The 16,753-nt window shown below is 70.2% G+C and overlaps 1 protein-coding gene across 1 annotated transcript in view; it reads left to right on the plus strand.

Moving 5' to 3' along the window:
• The window catches only part of CAD (carbamoyl-phosphate synthetase 2, aspartate transcarbamylase, and dihydroorotase), a 23,708-nt gene that overhangs the window by 1,500 nt on the left and 5,455 nt on the right, over window positions 1-16,753 (plus strand). The window contains exons 4-40 of the mRNA XM_026049142.1: window positions 180-321; window positions 702-873; window positions 998-1,183; window positions 1,795-1,907; window positions 2,321-2,460; window positions 4,181-4,312; window positions 4,621-4,854; window positions 5,573-5,794; window positions 6,226-6,414; window positions 6,991-7,115; window positions 7,186-7,319; window positions 7,962-8,074; window positions 8,141-8,391; window positions 9,103-9,349; window positions 9,438-9,536; window positions 9,618-9,842; window positions 9,922-10,104; window positions 10,173-10,391; window positions 10,486-10,653; window positions 10,730-10,912; window positions 11,024-11,128; window positions 11,199-11,447; window positions 11,560-11,641; window positions 11,710-11,876; window positions 12,015-12,179; window positions 12,254-12,385; window positions 12,455-12,656; window positions 12,737-13,068; window positions 13,147-13,317; window positions 13,365-13,437; window positions 13,520-13,567; window positions 13,711-13,764; window positions 13,965-14,113; window positions 14,682-14,756; window positions 15,290-15,502; window positions 15,922-16,047; window positions 16,486-16,641. Coding sequence (XP_025904927.1) covers window positions 180-321; window positions 702-873; window positions 998-1,183; window positions 1,795-1,907; window positions 2,321-2,460; window positions 4,181-4,312; window positions 4,621-4,854; window positions 5,573-5,794; window positions 6,226-6,414; window positions 6,991-7,115; window positions 7,186-7,319; window positions 7,962-8,074; window positions 8,141-8,391; window positions 9,103-9,349; window positions 9,438-9,536; window positions 9,618-9,842; window positions 9,922-10,104; window positions 10,173-10,391; window positions 10,486-10,653; window positions 10,730-10,912; window positions 11,024-11,128; window positions 11,199-11,447; window positions 11,560-11,641; window positions 11,710-11,876; window positions 12,015-12,179; window positions 12,254-12,385; window positions 12,455-12,656; window positions 12,737-13,068; window positions 13,147-13,317; window positions 13,365-13,437; window positions 13,520-13,567; window positions 13,711-13,764; window positions 13,965-14,113; window positions 14,682-14,756; window positions 15,290-15,502; window positions 15,922-16,047; window positions 16,486-16,641 — 5,976 coding nt within the window. The remainder of the gene's footprint in view (window positions 1-179; window positions 322-701; window positions 874-997; window positions 1,184-1,794; window positions 1,908-2,320; window positions 2,461-4,180; window positions 4,313-4,620; window positions 4,855-5,572; window positions 5,795-6,225; window positions 6,415-6,990; window positions 7,116-7,185; window positions 7,320-7,961; window positions 8,075-8,140; window positions 8,392-9,102; window positions 9,350-9,437; window positions 9,537-9,617; window positions 9,843-9,921; window positions 10,105-10,172; window positions 10,392-10,485; window positions 10,654-10,729; window positions 10,913-11,023; window positions 11,129-11,198; window positions 11,448-11,559; window positions 11,642-11,709; window positions 11,877-12,014; window positions 12,180-12,253; window positions 12,386-12,454; window positions 12,657-12,736; window positions 13,069-13,146; window positions 13,318-13,364; window positions 13,438-13,519; window positions 13,568-13,710; window positions 13,765-13,964; window positions 14,114-14,681; window positions 14,757-15,289; window positions 15,503-15,921; window positions 16,048-16,485; window positions 16,642-16,753) is intronic.

Genomic DNA, 16,753 nt, shown 5'->3' on the forward strand with positions numbered 1-16,753 from the left:
GTGTGGGGCTGGGGTCTGTGGCACGGGGCTGAGGGGCTGGGGTCCCTGTACTGTGTGTGGGTCTGGGGTCCCTGCATGGTATGGGGCTGGGGTCCCCGCGCTGTGTGTGGGTCTGGGGTTTGCGGTGCGGGGCCGGGGGCTGCAGGGGCCCATGTGGGAGCCGCTGCCTCCCGCCGCAGGCCCCGCGCGTGTTCAACGCGGGTGGGTGGCCGCGCGTCATGGCCGTCGACTGCGGCCTCAAGCACAACCAGGTGCGGTGCCTGTGCGAGCGCGGCGCCGCCGTCACCGTTGTGCCCTGGGACCACCCGCTCGACCCCGCCGGTGCGTGGGAGCCGTGTGGGGCGGCCCCGGGGGGCTGCTGTGTGGGGCAGGGWAGGGGGCTGCCGTGTGGGGTGGCCCTGGGGGGCTGCTCCCCACCCTGGGGGTAGGGGTTGGGCTGCTGCAGGATTCGGTCCTGGAGGACAGTGGGGCTGGGCAGCCGTGGGGCTGGGGCCTGGGATGCCCTGGGGCCCCAGGAAGCCGTGGGGCTGCTGTGGGGTGGAGACCCTGGGGTGCTGTRGGGCTGGGATCCAGGATGCCATGGGCCTATGGGGGTGCCTTGGCGCTCTTAGGATGCTGTGGGGCTGTGGGGACGCTGTGGGGCCGGGCTGACCCTGGTGGGGGTGACCCCCCCCGGTGACCCCGCCGGTGGCCCCACACAGACTTTGACGGGCTGCTGGTGAGCAACGGCCCCGGGGACCCGCGGCAGTGCGGGCAGACGGTGCGYGCCCTGCGGCGCCTGCTGGGCGCCCCCCGCGCCCCCCCGCTGCTCGGCATCTGCCTCGGCCACCAGCTGCTCGCGCTCGCCCTGGGCGCCCGCACCTACAAGATGAAGTGAGCGGGGACGGGGGGCGCGGAGGGCGCGGGGGGCACGGGGTCAGCAGCCCCATCGGGGGGCAGCGGCTCCATGGGGGGCGCGGGGTCAGCRGCTCCATGGGCGCCCGGCCGCCCTGCACAGGTACGGCAACCGTGGGCACAACCAGCCGTGCGTGCACGAGGACACGCGGCGCTGCTTCATGACGGCGCAGAACCACGGCTTCGCCGTGGACACAGCCACGCTGCCGCCCGGCTGGGCGCCGCTCTTCACCAACGCCAACGACGGCTCCAACGAGGGGCTGGTGCACGAGCACAAGCCCTTCTTCAGGTGCCGCCAGCCACGGGGGTGTCCTGTGGGGGGCTGGGGGGTGTCCTCTGGGGGGCTGTGTCCCACCACCCTATAGGGGCCATGTCCTATTGGGGCCATGGGGCCRTTTCCCAGGGGAGCCACAGGAGCCGTGTCCAAGGGGAGCTAKGGGGCTCTCCTAGCGGGGACATGGAGCTGTGACCTATGGGGAGCATGGGGCCATGTCCCATGGGAGCCATGGGGCTGTGTCCCACAGGGCCCTGTCCCAATGGATGGAGGGGTGCTGTGGGGCCGTGTGCTGTGGGGCTGCAGGCAGGGGGGCGCGTGGGGCTGTGGGTCGGGGAGCTGCATCCTATGTGGCCACAGGTTGGGGGCTGCAGGGCCACGTGTGGGGGCTGGGGACAAGGGGACCGTGAGGCCACAAGCTGTGGGGCTGCAAGCGGTGGGGCTGGGGGACCGCATCAGTGCGGGAGGGTCATGGGGACGCATGCAACAGAGCCATGGGGTAGGGGCGCCGTGGGGCCTGGTCCGGTGCAGGGGTGGGGCAGCGTGGGGCGCTGTGGGGCCCATGCTGGTGTGGGGCAGGGCTGCCATGGGGCGCTGTGGGGCAGCAGCGCGTGGCACCCCCGCAGCGTGCAGTTCCACCCCGAGCACCACGCCGGCCCCATGGATCTCGAGGGGCTCTTTGACGTCTTCCTGGAGACCGTGCGGGACCTGCAGCGCGAGGACGGCGGCACCAAGACGGGTGGGGGCCGGGGCGCCCCCGTGGCGTGGGGAGGGGCGGGACCAGCGCCCCACGGCGGGGGCTGCGCGTGGGCCGTGGGACCGGGGGCACCTGTGGGGCTGGGGCTGCGCAGGGGCCGTGCTCAGGGCTGTGGGGCTGGGGCTGAGCGGGGGGCTGTGCTGGGGCCCATAGGGCTGGGGATGCACAGGGGGCTGTGCTGAAAGCTGTGGGGCTGGGCACAAATTGGAGGTCGTGGGGCTGGGGGTGCTCAGGGGCCGCGCTCAGAACTGTGGGGCTGGTGCTGCCCCTGCAGCTGGGGGCTGCTGCGCTCGGGGCCGCCCTGGCTGTGGGGCTGGGTCTGGGGGGCTGTTGGGGGCCCMGCTGACACCGGCGCCCGGCGCCCCRCGCGCCCACCTCGGTGGCCTGTCCCACAGTGCGGCAGCGGCTGCAGGAGCGCCTGGCCCCTGGTCTGGTGCCGGTGCCGGAGGCGCCGCGGCCCCGCAAGGTGCTGATCCTGGGCTCGGGCGGCCTCTCCATCGGCCAGGCCGGCGAGTTCGACTACTCGGGCTCGCAGGTGAGCGGGCGCTGCGGCTGCGTGGTGCACCGTGTCGGGCCGTGTCACACCGCGTTGCACCGCATTGCACCGTGTCACACCGCATTGCAACGTGTCACACCGCATTGCACCATGTGCCTTGGCGCATTGCACCGTGTCACACCGCATTGCACCGTGTCACACCGTGTTGCACCGTGTGCCTTGGCGCATTGCACCATGTCACACCGCATTGCGCCGTGTCACACCGCGTTGCACCGTGCACCTTGGCGCATTGCACCGCGTTGCACCGCATTGCACCCTGCACCTCAGTGTGTTGCACTGTGCAGCTCAGCGCATTGCACCGTATTGCACCACATTGCACCCTGCACCTCAGTGCGTTGCACTGTGCACCTCAGCGCATTGCACTGCATTGCACCGTGTCACACCACATTGCACCGTGCACCTCGGCGCGTTGCACGCATTGCACCACGTTGCACCGCATTGCACCCTGCACCTCAGTGTGTTGCACTGTGCACCTCAGCACATTGCACCGCGTTGCACTGCATTGCACCGTGTCATACCACATTGCACCGTGCGCCTCGGCGCGTTGCACTGTGCACCTCAGCACATTGCACTGCATTGCTCTGTGTCACACCACATTGCACCGTGTCACACCGCGTTGCACCGTGTGCCTCAGTGCATTGCACCGCATTGCAACGTGCACCTCAGTGCATTGCACCGCATTGATCCATGTCACATCGCATTGCACCGCGTTGCACCGCATTGCATTGTACACCTCAGCGCGTTGCACCACATTGCTCTGTACCACACCGCATTGCACCACATTGCACTGTGTGCCTCACCGCATTGCAACGTGCACCTCAGTGCATTGCACCGCATTGACCCATGTCACATCGCATTGCACAGCGTTGCACCGTATTGCATTGTGCACCTCAGCGCGTTGCACCACATTGCTCTGTGCCACACCACATTGCACCACATTGCACTGTGCGCCTCACTGCATTGCACCGCATTGCACCATGCACCTCAGTGCATTGCACCGCATTGACCCATGTCACATCACATTGCACCGCGTTGCACTGTATTGCATTGTACACCTCAGCGCGTTGCACCACATTGCTCTGTGYCACACCACATTGCACCGCGTTGCACTGCGTTGCACCATGCACCTCAGCGCGTTGCACTGCATTGCTCCGTGTCACACCAAATTGCACCATATTGCACCGTGTCACACCGCGTTGCACCGTGTGCCTCAGCGCATTGCACCGTGTCTCCCTGCGCTGCCACATGTTGCACCGCGTCGGGCTGCATATTGCACCGCGTGGCACCGTGTTGCACCACGTTGCACTGTGCACCTCACCRCGTTGCACCGCGTTGCACTGTGCACCTCACCGCGTTGCATTGTGCACCTCAACATGTTGCACAATGTTGCACCGTGCACCTCACTGCATTGCACCACATTGCACCACGTTGCACCGTGCACCTCACCGCGTTGCACCACGTCTCCCTGCGCTGCCACATGTTGCAACACGTTGCACCGCGTTGCAGCATGTTGCACCGTGCGCCTCACCACGTTGCRCCGCGTTGCATTGTGCACCTCACCGCGTTGCACCGTGTTGTACCGTGCACCTCAATGCATTGCACCATGTTGCACCATGCACATCACAACGTTGCACCGCGTTGCACCGCGTTGCACCGTGCATCTCACCGTGTTGCACCGTGTCTCCCTGCACCGCCGCAGGCCATCAAGGCACTCAAGGAGGAGAACATCCAGACAGTGCTCATCAACCCCAACATCGCCACCGTGCAGACCTCCAAGGGGCTGGCCGACAGGGTCTACTTCCTGCCCATCACGCCCGACTATGTCACGCAGGTGGGACGGGGGGCACGGGCGCCGGCCCTGCATCGGCGGGACCCCCRCGGCACCCTGCCCGGCACGGGTGCCCGTGTCCCAGAGCAGGTGTCCATGCCCCAGTGTGGGTGTCCATGTCCCAGAGCGGGTGTCYCTGTCCTGGGGTGGGTATCCATGTCCCAGAGCAGGTTTCTGTTCCCCTGGAGCAGGTGTCTGTGCCCCAGAATGGGTGTCCGTGCCCCTGGAGCAGGTGTCCATTCCCCTGGCGCGGGTGCCCGTGTCCCGGTGCCGTGTCCCGGTGCCCRTGGCGCTGAGCCCGCGGCCTGCAGGTGATCCGCAACGAGCGCCCCGACGGCGTGCTGCTCACCTTCGGCGGGCAGACGGCCCTCAACTGCGGCGTGCAGCTGACGCAGGGCGGCGTGCTGGAGCGCTACCGCGTGCGCGTGCTCGGCACCCCCGTCACCTCCATCGAGATGACCGAGGACCGCAAGGTCTTCGTGCAGAAGATGGAGGAGATYGGGGAGCACGTGGCGCCCAGCGAGGCCGCCGCCTCCCTGGAGCAGGTCCGGGGACACGGGGACAYGGGGGGCKCAGGGAGGGGGCAGCTCCTGGCAGGGACGGGATGGGGTGGGACGGGATGGGATGGGGACGGTTCTTGGAACAGGGTGGGATGAGGGGAGCTCTCGGGACGGATGAAGGGGGCAGCTCCTGGTGCGGGTGGATGGGAGGGATGGGGCAGGATGGATGCGATGGCTGGGGTGGGTGGCATGGATGGGGCAGGATGCAAGGGGTGGATGGTATGCATAGGGTGGGATGGGAGCAGCTCCCGAGGTGGGTTGATTGGGTTGGATGGGGCAGGATGGCTGCGTGCCCGGGTGCAGCTCCCAGTGCGGATGGTGGGTGCCCGGGTGTGTCTCCTGGGCAGCATTCATGGGGCAGGATGGATAGGACAGGATGGATGGTATGGATGGGGTGCCCCGGGTGCAGCTCCCAGGCAGGAGGGATGGGATGGCTGGGATGRTGGGTGCCTGGATGCAGCAGGATAGCTGGGGCAGGATGGCTGGGATGGTGGGTGCCCAGATGTATCTCCTGGGCAGGAGGGGTGGGACGGATGGGGTGGTGGGTGCCCGGGTGCGGCTCCCGGGCAGGAGGGATGGGATGGCTGGGATGGTGGGTGGGATGGATGGGGCAGGATGGATAGCTGGTATGGATGGGGTGCCCAGGTGCAGCTCCTGGGCAGGGCCGCGGCGTGGCTCGCTGCCCACGGCTCGCTGCCCACAGGCGCAGGCGGCGGCCGAGCGCCTGGGCTACCCGGTGCTGGTGCGCTCGGCCTACGCGCTGGGCGGGCTGGGCTCGGGCTTCGCCTCCTCGCGCGAGCAGCTGGCGGCCCTGGTGAGCCAGGCGTTCGCGCACACCTCCCAAGTGCTGGTGGACAAGTCGCTGCAGGGCTGGAAGGAGATCGAGTACGAGGTGGTGCGCGACGCCTACGGCAACTGCGTCACGGTGCGTGCCGGCACCCGGGGCGCCCTGACCCGCGGTGTGCGCCCTGATCCGCATTGTGATCCCTAACCCGCATTGTGCACCGCGATCCGCGTTGTGCACCCTGATCCGCGTTGTGCACCCTGATCTGCATTGTGCACCACAACCTGCGTTGTGTGCCCTGATCCGCATTGGGCGCTGCGACCCGCTTTGTGCACCCTGATCCACATTGTGTGCCCTGACCCGCATTGTGCACCCTGACCCGCATTGTGCACCGCGACCCTCATTGTGCACCCTGATCCGYGTTGTGCACCCTGATCTGCATTGTGCACCACAACCCGCGTTGTGTGCCGTGACCCACAGTGTGCACCACGATCCACATTGTGCGCCCTGACCCGCGTTGTGTGCCCTGACCCATGTTGTGCGCCCTGACCCGCGTTGTGCACCGTGCCCAGGTCTGCAACATGGAGAACCTGGACCCGCTGGGCATCCACACGGGCGAGTCGGTGGTGGTGGCGCCCAGCCAGACGCTCAACGACCGCGAGTACTTCATGCTGCGCCGCACGGCCATCAAGGTGGTGCAGCACCTGGGCATCGTGGGCGAGTGCAACATCCAGTTCGCGCTGAGCCCCGAGTCGGAGCAGGTGTGCGGGGCGCGCGGGGTGCGTGGAGCATGCAGGGCACGGGGCACCCAGGGGGTGCATGGGGCACAATGGGTGCACAGGGTGTGGGGTGCATGGGGTGCATAGAGTGCACAGGGTGCAGTGCGTGCGGGGCACATTGGGTGCATGGGGCGCATGGAGCATGTGGGGTGCATGGGGCACATGGGGTGCATGGGGCGCACAGCGCACATGGAGTACACAGGGCGTGTGGGGTGCCCAAGGCACGTGGGTTGCACAGGGCGCACGGGGTACACAGGGTGCATGGGGCACATGGGGCACACAGGTCACATAGGACACAGGTCCACGGTGCCCATTGTGTCTGCGGTGCCATTGTGAGCGCGGTGCCATTGTGACCACGGTGCCGTTGTGCCTGCGGTGACGTTGTGTCCATGGTGCTGTTGTGACCACGGTGCCCGTTGTGTCCGCGGTGCCGTTGTGTCCGCGGTGCCCGTTGCGACCGCGGTTCCCGTTGTGACCACGGTGCTGTTGTGTCCGCGGTTCCCGTTGTGACCACGTTGCCGCTGTCCCTGCCATGCCCACGGCCGGCGCTGCCCACAGTACTACATCATCGAGGTGAACGCCCGGCTGTCGCGCAGCTCCGCGCTGGCCAGCAAGGCCACCGGCTACCCGCTGGCCTACGTGGCGGCCAAGCTGGCCCTGGGCATCCCCCTGCCCCAGCTCAGGTAGCGGCGGCGCCGCGTGCACCGGGGACGCCCGGCGGGGCGGCCAGGCCCTCAGCGCTGCCGTCCCCAGGAACTCGGTCACCAACTGCACCACGGCCAACTTCGAGCCCAGCCTGGACTACTGCGTGGTGAAGATCCCGCGCTGGGACCTCAGCAAGTTCCTGCGCGTCAGCACCAACATCGGCAGCTCCATGAAGAGCGTGGGTGAGGCGCTGCGGGGRACGGGGTGGTGCGGGTGACGTGTGGGTGGCATGGGTGACGTGGGCATCGTGCGGGTGACGTGCAGGCAGTGCAGGCGACATGCAGRTGACATGCAGGTGGTGTGAGTGATGTGCGGGTAACATGCGGGCGGTGCAGGTGACGTGGGTGATGTGCAGGCAGTGCGGGTGACATGCGGGTGACATGCGGGTAAGTGCGGGTGACGTGGACGACGTGCAGGCGGTGCGGGTGACATGGGCAACGTGTGGGTGACGGGCAAGTGGTGCAGGTAATGTGGGTGACGTGGGTGACGTGTAGGCGGTGCGGGTGACACATGGGTGACATGCAGGTAGTGCGGGTGACGTGCAGGTGACATGCGGGTGGTGTGGGTGACGTGCAGGCGGTGCGGGTGGTGTGGGTGATGCGGGTGACGTGCGGGCGGTGCGGGTGACGTGCAGGCAGTGCGGGTGATGTGGGTGACGTGCGGGTGGTGTGGGTGATGCGGGTGACGTGCCGGTGGTGCGGGTGACGTGCAGGCAGTGCAGGTGATGTGAGTGACGTGCAGGCGGTGTGGGTGGCACGCGGGTGGCGCAGGCAGCACGGCGTGCGCCCTGCTCAGCGCCCCGTCCCGCGCTCGCCGTCCCACAGGAGAGGTCATGGCCATCGGCAGGAGCTTCGAGGAGGCCTTCCAGAAGGCGCTGCGCATGGTGGACGAGAACTGCGTGGGCTTCGACCACACGCTGAAGGCGGCCTCGGACGTGGTGCGTGCGGGTGCAACGGGCGCCGCGGGGGGCCCGCCCGGCCTCGCTCACCGCCCCGTCCCCCAGGAGCTGGAGACGCCCACAGACAAGCGGCTCTTCGTGCTGGCGGCCGCGCTGCGCGCCGGCTACTCCATCGAGCGGCTCTACGAGCTCACCAAGATCGACCGCTGGTTCCTGCACAAGATGAAGAACATCACGGAGCACGCGGCACTGCTGGAGTCGTTCCGCGGCGGGCAGGGCGCCCTGCCGCCYGCCGTGCTGCTGCGTGCCAAGCAGCTCGGCTTCTCCGACAAGCAGGTGGCTCAGGCCGTGCTCAGGTAGGATGGGCAGCACAGGCCGGGCTCAGCTAGGATGGGCGGTCCAGGCCAGGCTCAGCTGGGACAGGGGGCCCAGGCCGGGCTCAGGTAGGATGGGCAGCCCAGGCCAGGCTCAGGTAGGACAGGGGACCTAGGCTGGGCTCAGGTAGGACGGGTGGTCCAGGCCGGGCTCAGCTAGGACGGGCAGTCCAGGCCGGGCTCAGCTGGGACAGGGGGCCCACGCCAGGCTCAGCTGGGACAGGGGGCCCAGGCCGGGCTCAGATAGGACAGGGAGCCCAGGCTGTGCTCAGGTAGGAAAGGGGGCCCAGGTTCAGATGGGATGAGCGGCCCAGGCTCAGATAGGACAAGTGACTCAGGCTGTGCTCAGGTAGAACAGGCAGCCCAGGCTCAGGTAGGACGGGCGGCCCAGGCTCAGGCAGGATGGGGGGCCCAGGCTCAGGTAGGACAGGGRGCCCAGGCCGTGCTCAGGTAGGAAAGGGGGCCCAGGTTCAGATGGGATGAGCGGCCCAGGCTCAGATAGGACAAGTGACTCAGGCTGTGCTCAGGTAGAACRGGCAGCCCAGGCTCAGGTAGAACGGGCGGCCCAGGCTCAGGCAGGATGGGGGGCCCAGGCTCAGGTAGGACAGGGGGCCCAGGCCGTGCTCAGCCAAGCCGGGTGGCCGTGGTGGCGCGGTGCCGGCGCCGGTCGCAGCGCTCRTTCCACCGCCGCAGCACCGAGCTGGCCGTGAGGAAGCTGCGGCGCGACCTGGGCATCCTGCCGGTGGTGAAGCAGATCGACACGGTGGCCGCCGAGTGGCCGGCCCAGACCAACTACCTCTACCTGACCTACAACGGCAGCGAGCACGACCTGGCCTTCCGCGAGCCCCACGTCATGGTCATCGGCTCCGGCGTCTACCGCATCGGCAGCAGCGTCGAGTTTGACTGGTGCGCTGTGGGCTGCATCCAGGAGCTGCGCAAGGTGCGCGGGGGGCACGGGGGGACACAGGGGGCACTGGGGGGCACGGCGGGCACCGGGCCCACCTCGTCCTCGCGCTCCTCGCCCACAGCTGGGCTTCAAGACCATCATGGTGAACTACAACCCGGAGACGGTGAGCACCGACTACGACATGTGTGACCGCCTCTACTTTGACGAGATCTCCTTCGAGGTGYGCGGGGCGGCCCGTGGGGCRGCCGTGGGGCAGCCGTGGGGYGGYGCAGGACCCCGGCCCACGCGGCGCCCCGCGCAGGTCGTCATGGACATCTACGAGCTGGAGAACCCCGAGGGCGTCATCCTGTCCATGGGCGGGCAGCTGCCCAACAACATGGCCATGGCGCTGCACCGGCAGCAGTGCCGCGTCCTGGGCACGTCGCCCGAGGCCATCGACGCCGCCGAGAACCGCTTCAAGTTCTCCCGCCTGCTGGACACCATCGGCATCAGCCAGCCGCTCTGGAAGGAGCTCTCGGACACGGAGGTGGGGCGGCGCGCGTGGGCGGGCGGCGGGGCCGGCGCGGCTGAGTGGCTCCCGAGCGGCTCCCGCATGGCTCCCGCAGTCGGCCCGGCACTTCTGCTGCTCCGTGGGCTATCCGTGCGTGGTGCGGCCCTCCTACGTGCTCAGCGGTGCCGCCATGAACGTGGCCTACTCGGACAGCGACCTGGAGCGGTTCCTGAGCACCGCCGTGGCCGTGTCCAAGGAGCAGCCCGTCGTCATCTCCAAGTTCATCCAGGAGGCCAAGGTGGGCTGAGCGCGGGCGCCCGAGGCGCTGGCACCGCGCCGCCGCGCGCTGAGCCGCCGCCACTGCAGGAGATCGACGTGGACGCGGTGGCGTGCGACGGCGCCGTGGTGGCCATCGCCATCTCAGAGCACGTGGAGAACGCGGGCGTGCACTCGGGCGACGCCACACTTGTGACGCCGCCCCAGGACATCACGCCCAAGACGCTGGAGCGCATCGAGGCCATCGTGCACGCCGTCGGGCAGCAGCTGCAGGTCACCGGGCCCTTCAACCTGCAGCTCATCGCCAAGGTGCCGCTTTGGTGYCATTGGTGCCATTGGGTCTYAGGGGTGCCCGGGTGCTGGGGGGTCCCCCGACATGGTCCATGGCCACCCCCTCGTGCAGGACGACCAGCTGAAGGTGATCGAGTGCAACGTGCGCGTGTCCCGCTCCTTCCCCTTCGTCTCCAAGACGCTGGGGGTGGACCTGGTGGCCCTGGCCAGCCAGGTGATCATGGGCGAGGCCGTGGAGCCCGTGGGGCTGATGACAGGCAGGGGCGTCGTGGGTGTGAAGGTGAGCGGGGCGCGCGGGGGCACGGGGGACACGCGGGGGGTACGCGGGGGCAGCGGGTGCTGAGCGGCTCCCRCAGGTGCCGCAGTTCTCCTTCTCGCGCCTGGCGGGCGCCGATGTGGTGCTGGGCGTGGAGATGACGAGCACGGGCGAGGTGGCCTGCTTCGGCGAGAACCGCTGCGAGGCCTACCTCAAAGCCATGCTCAGCACCGGCTTCAGGATCCCCAGGAAGAACATCCTGCTCACCATCGGCAGCTACAAGGTGCGGGGGAGCCCAGGGGCTGCGAGTGACCTGCGGGGCCCGTGTCCCATCCCCATGTTCCCATGGCCCCGTGTCCCGTCCCCGTCTCTGACGTCCCCATGCCCCTCGCAGAACAAGAGCGAGCTGCTGCCCACAGTGCGGACGCTGGAGAGCCTCGGCTACAAGCTCTACGCCAGCCTGGGCACCGCTGACTTCTACACGGAACACGGCATCAAGGTTTGGGGYGCACGGGGCGCCCGCCCGTGCCCGCCGACACGGGGTGACGGCCGCGTGCCCCGTGCCGCAGGTCAAGGCCGTGGACTGGCACTTCGAGGAGGCGGAGGGCAGCGAGGCRGGCGCGCGCGAGGCGCAGCGCAGCATCCTGGACTACCTGGCCGAGAACCACTTCGAGATGGTCATCAACCTGTCCATGCGCAACGCAGGCGGCCGCCGCCTCTCCTCCTTCGTCACCAAGGGCTACCGCACGCGCCGCCTGGCCGTCGACTACTCCGTGCCGCTCATCATCGACATCAAGTGCACCAAGCTCTTCGTGGAGGTGCGCGGCGCACGCYGCTCCGGCACGGGGAGCTGCGGGACGGGGCCACGGCTCCCTGCCCTGGGTCAGGCCCCCGCTCACGGTGTCCCCCGCCAAACGTGGGGTCCYGCAGGCGCTGCGGCAGATCGGGGCCGCGCCGCCACTCAAGATGCACGTGGACTGCATGACGTCGCAGAAGCTGATCCGCCTGCCAGGTAGGTGGGAGCGCGGCGCRGGCGGCACGGCGCGGGGCGGGCGGCGGTGCCCACGCGGCCCCTTGCAGGGCTCATCGATGTGCACGTGCACCTGCGCGAGCCGGGCGGCACCCACAAGGAGGACTTCGCGTCGGGCACCGCGGCCGCGCTGGCCGGCGGCGTCACCATGGTGTGCGCCATGCCCAACACGAGCCCCGCCGTCACCGACGCCGCCTCCTTCGCCCTGGCGCAGAAGGTAACGGGGCTGCCTGCGGGGGGCACAGGGTGTCGTGGGGCGCTCGGGGTGCTGTGGGGCAGCCCCCGGGCTCCGTGGGGCGCTCGGGGCGCCGTGGGGCAGCCTGGGGCCCTCGCCCATGCGCTGCCGCCGCTGCAGCTGGCTGAGGCCGGCGCGCGCTGCGACTTCGCCCTCTTCGTGGGCGCCTCGGCGGACAACGCGGGCTCGCTGGGCGCTGTGGCCGGCGCGGCGGCCGGCCTCAAGATGTACCTCAACGCCACCTTCTCGGGGCTGCGCATGGACGACGTGTCGCTGTGGATGCAGGTGGGTCGCGTGGGCGGGGGGCACGCGGGGGCAGCCTGCGCGGGCGCYGCGCTCAGCCCCGCCGTGGCCCACAGCACTTCGAGCACTGGCCGCGGCACTTGCCCATCGTGGCCCACGCGGAGCGGCAGACGGTGGCTGCCGTGCTCATGGTGGCCCAGCTATACCAGCGGCCCGTGCACATCTGCCACGTGGCGCGCAGGGAGGAGGTGAGCGGGCGCCGGGACGGGCACAGGGACGGGCATGGGGCCGGGGCTGGCGCTCACCGCGGCCCCCAGATCCTGCTCATCAAGGCAGCCAAGCAGAAGGGCGTCGCGGTGACGTGCGAGGTGGCCCCGCACCACCTCTTCCTGTGCCGGGACGACCTGGRGCGCCTGGGCGAGGGCCGCGGCGCCGTGCGCCCGCCGCTGGCCACGCGCCGCGACGTGGACGCCCTCTGGGAGAACATGGACACCATCGACTGCTTCGCCACGGACCACGGTGCGCGGAGGGCGCCAGGGGCTGCCGGTGCCGGCCGGGGTGGCCCAGCCCCGCGGCGACGTCCCCATCCCGCCCCACAGCCCCGCACACGCTGGAGGAGAAGCAGGGCCCCGAGCCGCCTCCCGGCTACCCCGGCCTGGAGACCATGCTGCCGCTGCTGCTGACGGCCGTGGCCGAGGGCCGCCTCTCCGTGGAGGACATCGTGCAGCGCCTCTACGAGAACCCCCGCAAGATCTTCGGGCTGCCGCCGCAGGAGGACACCTACGTGGAGGTGGACCTGGAGCACGAGTGGGCCATCCCGGCGCACACGGCCTTCTGCAAGGCGCGCTGGACGCCCTTCGAGGGCATGCGCGTGAAGGGCACCGTGCGGCGCGTGGTGCTGCGCGGCGAGGTCGCCTACATCGACGGCCAGGTGGGGGCCCGCGGGACGGGGGCTGCGTACCCCTGTGCGGCCACCCCGCGCTGAGCGCCCCGGTGCCACCCCCCGCAGGTGCTGGTGCCCCCGGGCTACGGGCAGGACGTGAGGAAGTGGCCGTTGGGGGCTGTGCCGGCGCCGCCGCCGCTGCCCGCCAAGGAGAGCGCCAAGGTACCGGAGCTGCGGGCGCTGGTGGCTGTGCACCCCGGTGCCAGCTCAGCCCGGTGCCAGCTCGGCCCGGTGCCAGTGCGCCCCGGTGCCAGCTCGTCCCCTCTCCGCAGGCGCCCGAGCAGCCCCGGGGCGGCGCCGAGGGCCGCCTGCACCCGCCGCCCCGCGTGCACCGCTCCTCCGACCCCGGGCTGCCAGGTGAGGGGCGCACGGGCAGGCGCGTGGGCAGGCGGGTGGCCCCGCGGCCCCGCTCACCCCTGTGCCCTTGTGTCCCGTGCAGCGTTCYGGAGGCTGGGAGCCGCGCACCGCCCGGGCGCCCGAGGCACCGGTAATGTGCAAGGGCGCCGGGCTGCGCCCCGCTCCTGCTGCTGCCCCGAGCAGTGGCGCCGCCCCGGGAGCCCCTCACCCGGAGCCAGGGCAGGGCGGGCGCCCGCGGCCCCTGCGCCTGACCTGCCCTTCCCTTCTCCCCAGCCGAGGACRGCCGGGAGCAGCCGAGCAGGAAGGCGGCGGAGGCTGGTGAGCGCAGTGGGACCGGGGGGCTGGGGGACCGGGACGGCCCCATGCTCAGCGCTCAGTGCTGGGGGGAATGGGATGGCCCCACACTCAGCACCGTGGGGAACGGCACGGCCCCGCGCTCAGCACCGGGGGAATGGCACGGCCCCGCGCTCAGCGTTCAGCACTGGGGGCAGAGCACGGCCCCGTGCTCAGCGCCTCCTCGCCCGCAGACGCACCGCAGGACGGCGGCTGCTTCGCGCTGGGCCCCTTCCCGCGGCAGGCGTCGCCGCAGCGAGCGCCCCACTTCCCAACCTCGCCGCTGCTGCACCCCCTGGTCGGGCAGCACGTGCTCTCCGTGCAGCAGTTCTCCAAGGAGCAGGTGCCCGCGGCGCTGGGGGTGGCCGGGTGCTTTGGGAACATGCGTGTCCCAGGAGTCACATGCATGTGGGCTGCAGGAACACACGTGTCCCAGGAGCYGCRTGCACGGGGGCTGCAGGAACAYGTGTGCACCAGSGGCCACRTGTGTCCCAGGAGCAGGCACAGGGACCGTGTGTGTCCCAGGAGGGTATATRGRGGCTGCAGGAACACGTGTGCACCAGGAGTGTGTGCAGCGACCGTGTGTGTCCCACAAGTGACGGGGTGCAGGGGCCACAAGTGACGGGGTGCAGGGTGACGGTGCAGGAGCCACATGTGCCCCAGGGACCACGTGTGCCCCCGGCACGTGCGCAGCGCTACAGTGACCCGCTCTGGGTGGGTGTGCATGAGGGCTGCGCTGCTGTGCATGCTCTGCACATGCATGCACAGGGTCGAGGGTGCTGCACGCAGCCCGTGTGGGTGCGCAGGTGCCACACGTGCCGTGGCAGGCGCCGCGGTGCCGCACGGGAACAGGCGAGCAGCGGTGCAGCCTGGTGCTCCTGCTGGCCCCGCTCACCCTGTGGCGCCCGCAGCTCTCGCACCTCTTCAACGTGGCGCACAGCCTGCGCTTGCTGGTGCAGAAGGAGCGCAGCCTGGACATCCTCAAGGTGTGCGGGGCGCCGGGGGGCACGGGGGGCTGAGGGGTTGGAAGGCTGCAGGTTGTCACGGGGCGGCAGGGAGGCCGCGGGGTGGCAGGGACAGCGGGGAGCTGCAGGGAGCCCGTGCGGTGACAGGGGTGGTGGGAAGGCTGCAGGGTGGCAGGGGGTGTCAGGGGAACCACGGGGTGTCAGGGAGGCCATGGGGTGTCAGGGAGGCCATGGGGTGATGGAGGTGGTGGAGGGTGACAGGGAAGCCAGGGGATGCCAGGGAGGCCGTGGGGTGTTGGGGAGGCCATGGGGTGATGGGGGTGCCTGAGGGGTCCGGGCGCCTGTGGGGTGTCCAGGCAGCCACAGTTTGGCAGGGGGTGTCAGGGAGGCTGCCGGGTGTCCAGGAGGCCACGGGGTGGCAGGGGGACCATGGGGTGTCCGAGCGGCCGCAGTTTTGGCAGGGGGTGTCGGGGAGGCCATGGGGTGTCCGGGCAGCCGGGGGGTGTCCTGGCGGCCGGGGGGTCCTGTCGTGCCCACGCTGCCCCACGCCGCAGGGCAAGGTGATGGCCTCCCTGTTCTACGAGGCGAGCACGCGCACGAGCAGCTCCTTCGCGGCGGCCATGTGGCGCCTGGGCGGCGCCGTGCTGCCGCTGGCCGAGGCCACGTCCTCGGCGCAGAAGGGCGAGTCGCTGGCCGACTCCGTCCAGACCATGTGCTGCTACGCGGACGTGCTGGTGCTGCGGCACCCGCAGCCGGGCGCCGTCGAGGTGAGCGCCGCCACGCCACGGGACGGGACGGGACGGGGGCTGCAGCTGCATCCCAGCCTCGCTGTGGGGCTGGAGCTGCGTCCCGGCCCTGCCGTGGGGCTGGGGCTGCGTCTCGGCTGCCCCACGGCGCTGCCCCACACGGCCCTGCCTCGCTCTGGGCCCGTGTCCTGCGCCGACACCAGGGACGGGAGCCGGGGGCCACCTCGGTGCGGCCGGGGCTGCGTCCTGCCCGGCCCAGGGCGACAGGCGGGTGCTGGCCGGGGACCCCTGGGGACCCCCCCTCCCCRGGAGGGCTGCGGGTGGCCACGTTCCCACGCCCCAGGGGGACAGGGACCCCGTCCCACATGTATGCAGGGTCGGGGTGGCCGCGTTCCCGTTGCCGTCCCGCGCGGCGCCCGCTCAGCGCCCCGTCCCCGCAGCTGGCGGCCAGGCACTGCCGCAAGCCGGTGATCAACGGCGGCGACGGCGTGGGCGAGCACCCCACGCAGGCGCTGCTCGACATCTTCACCATCCGCGAGGAGCTGGGCACCGTCAACGGCATGACGGTCAGCGCGCCGCCGCCACAGTGGCACGGGGCGGCACGGGATGGTGTGGGGCAGCACAAGCTGTCAGGGCAGTACGAGGCAGCACGGGGTGGCATAGGGCAGCATGGGTGACACAGGGTGGCAGGGGCAGCACGGGGTGGCATGGGGAAGAATGGGGTGGCATGGGAATGGCACAGGTGACACGGGGCAGCACGGGGTGGCATAGGGCAGCATGGGTGACACAGGGGGGCAGGGGCAGCACGGGGTGGCATGGGGAAGTATGGGGTGACATGGGAATGGCACAGGTGACACGGGGGAACACCGGTGTCATGGGGTGGCACAGGGCAGCATGGGGTGACACAGGAATGGCACGGGTGTCACAGGGTGACATGGGTGACACAAGGTGACACGGGTGACACGGGGTGACACGGGCGCGGGGCCGCGCCGCTCGCCCCGCAGATCACCATGGTGGGCGACCTGAAGCACGGGCGCACGGTGCACTCGCTGGCGCGGCTGCTCACGCTGTACCGCGTGAGCCTGCGCTACGTGTCCCCCGCCGCGCTGCGCATGCCGCCCGACGTCGTGCGCTTCGTGGCCGCCAGCGGCATCAAGCAGGTGCGCCGACCCGTGTCCCCACATCCCTGTGTCCCCATGGCCCTGTGTCCCTGTATCCCTGCTCGCACCGTGTCCCCACATCCCCGTGTCCCTGCTCACACCGTGTCCCCAC

The sequence above is a fragment of the Nothoprocta perdicaria genome, unplaced genomic scaffold (genome assembly GCF_003342845.1).
Source record: "Nothoprocta perdicaria isolate Ctin4 unplaced genomic scaffold, notPer1 scaffold_596, whole genome shotgun sequence".
NCBI lineage: Eukaryota > Metazoa > Chordata > Aves > Tinamiformes > Tinamidae > Nothoprocta > Nothoprocta perdicaria.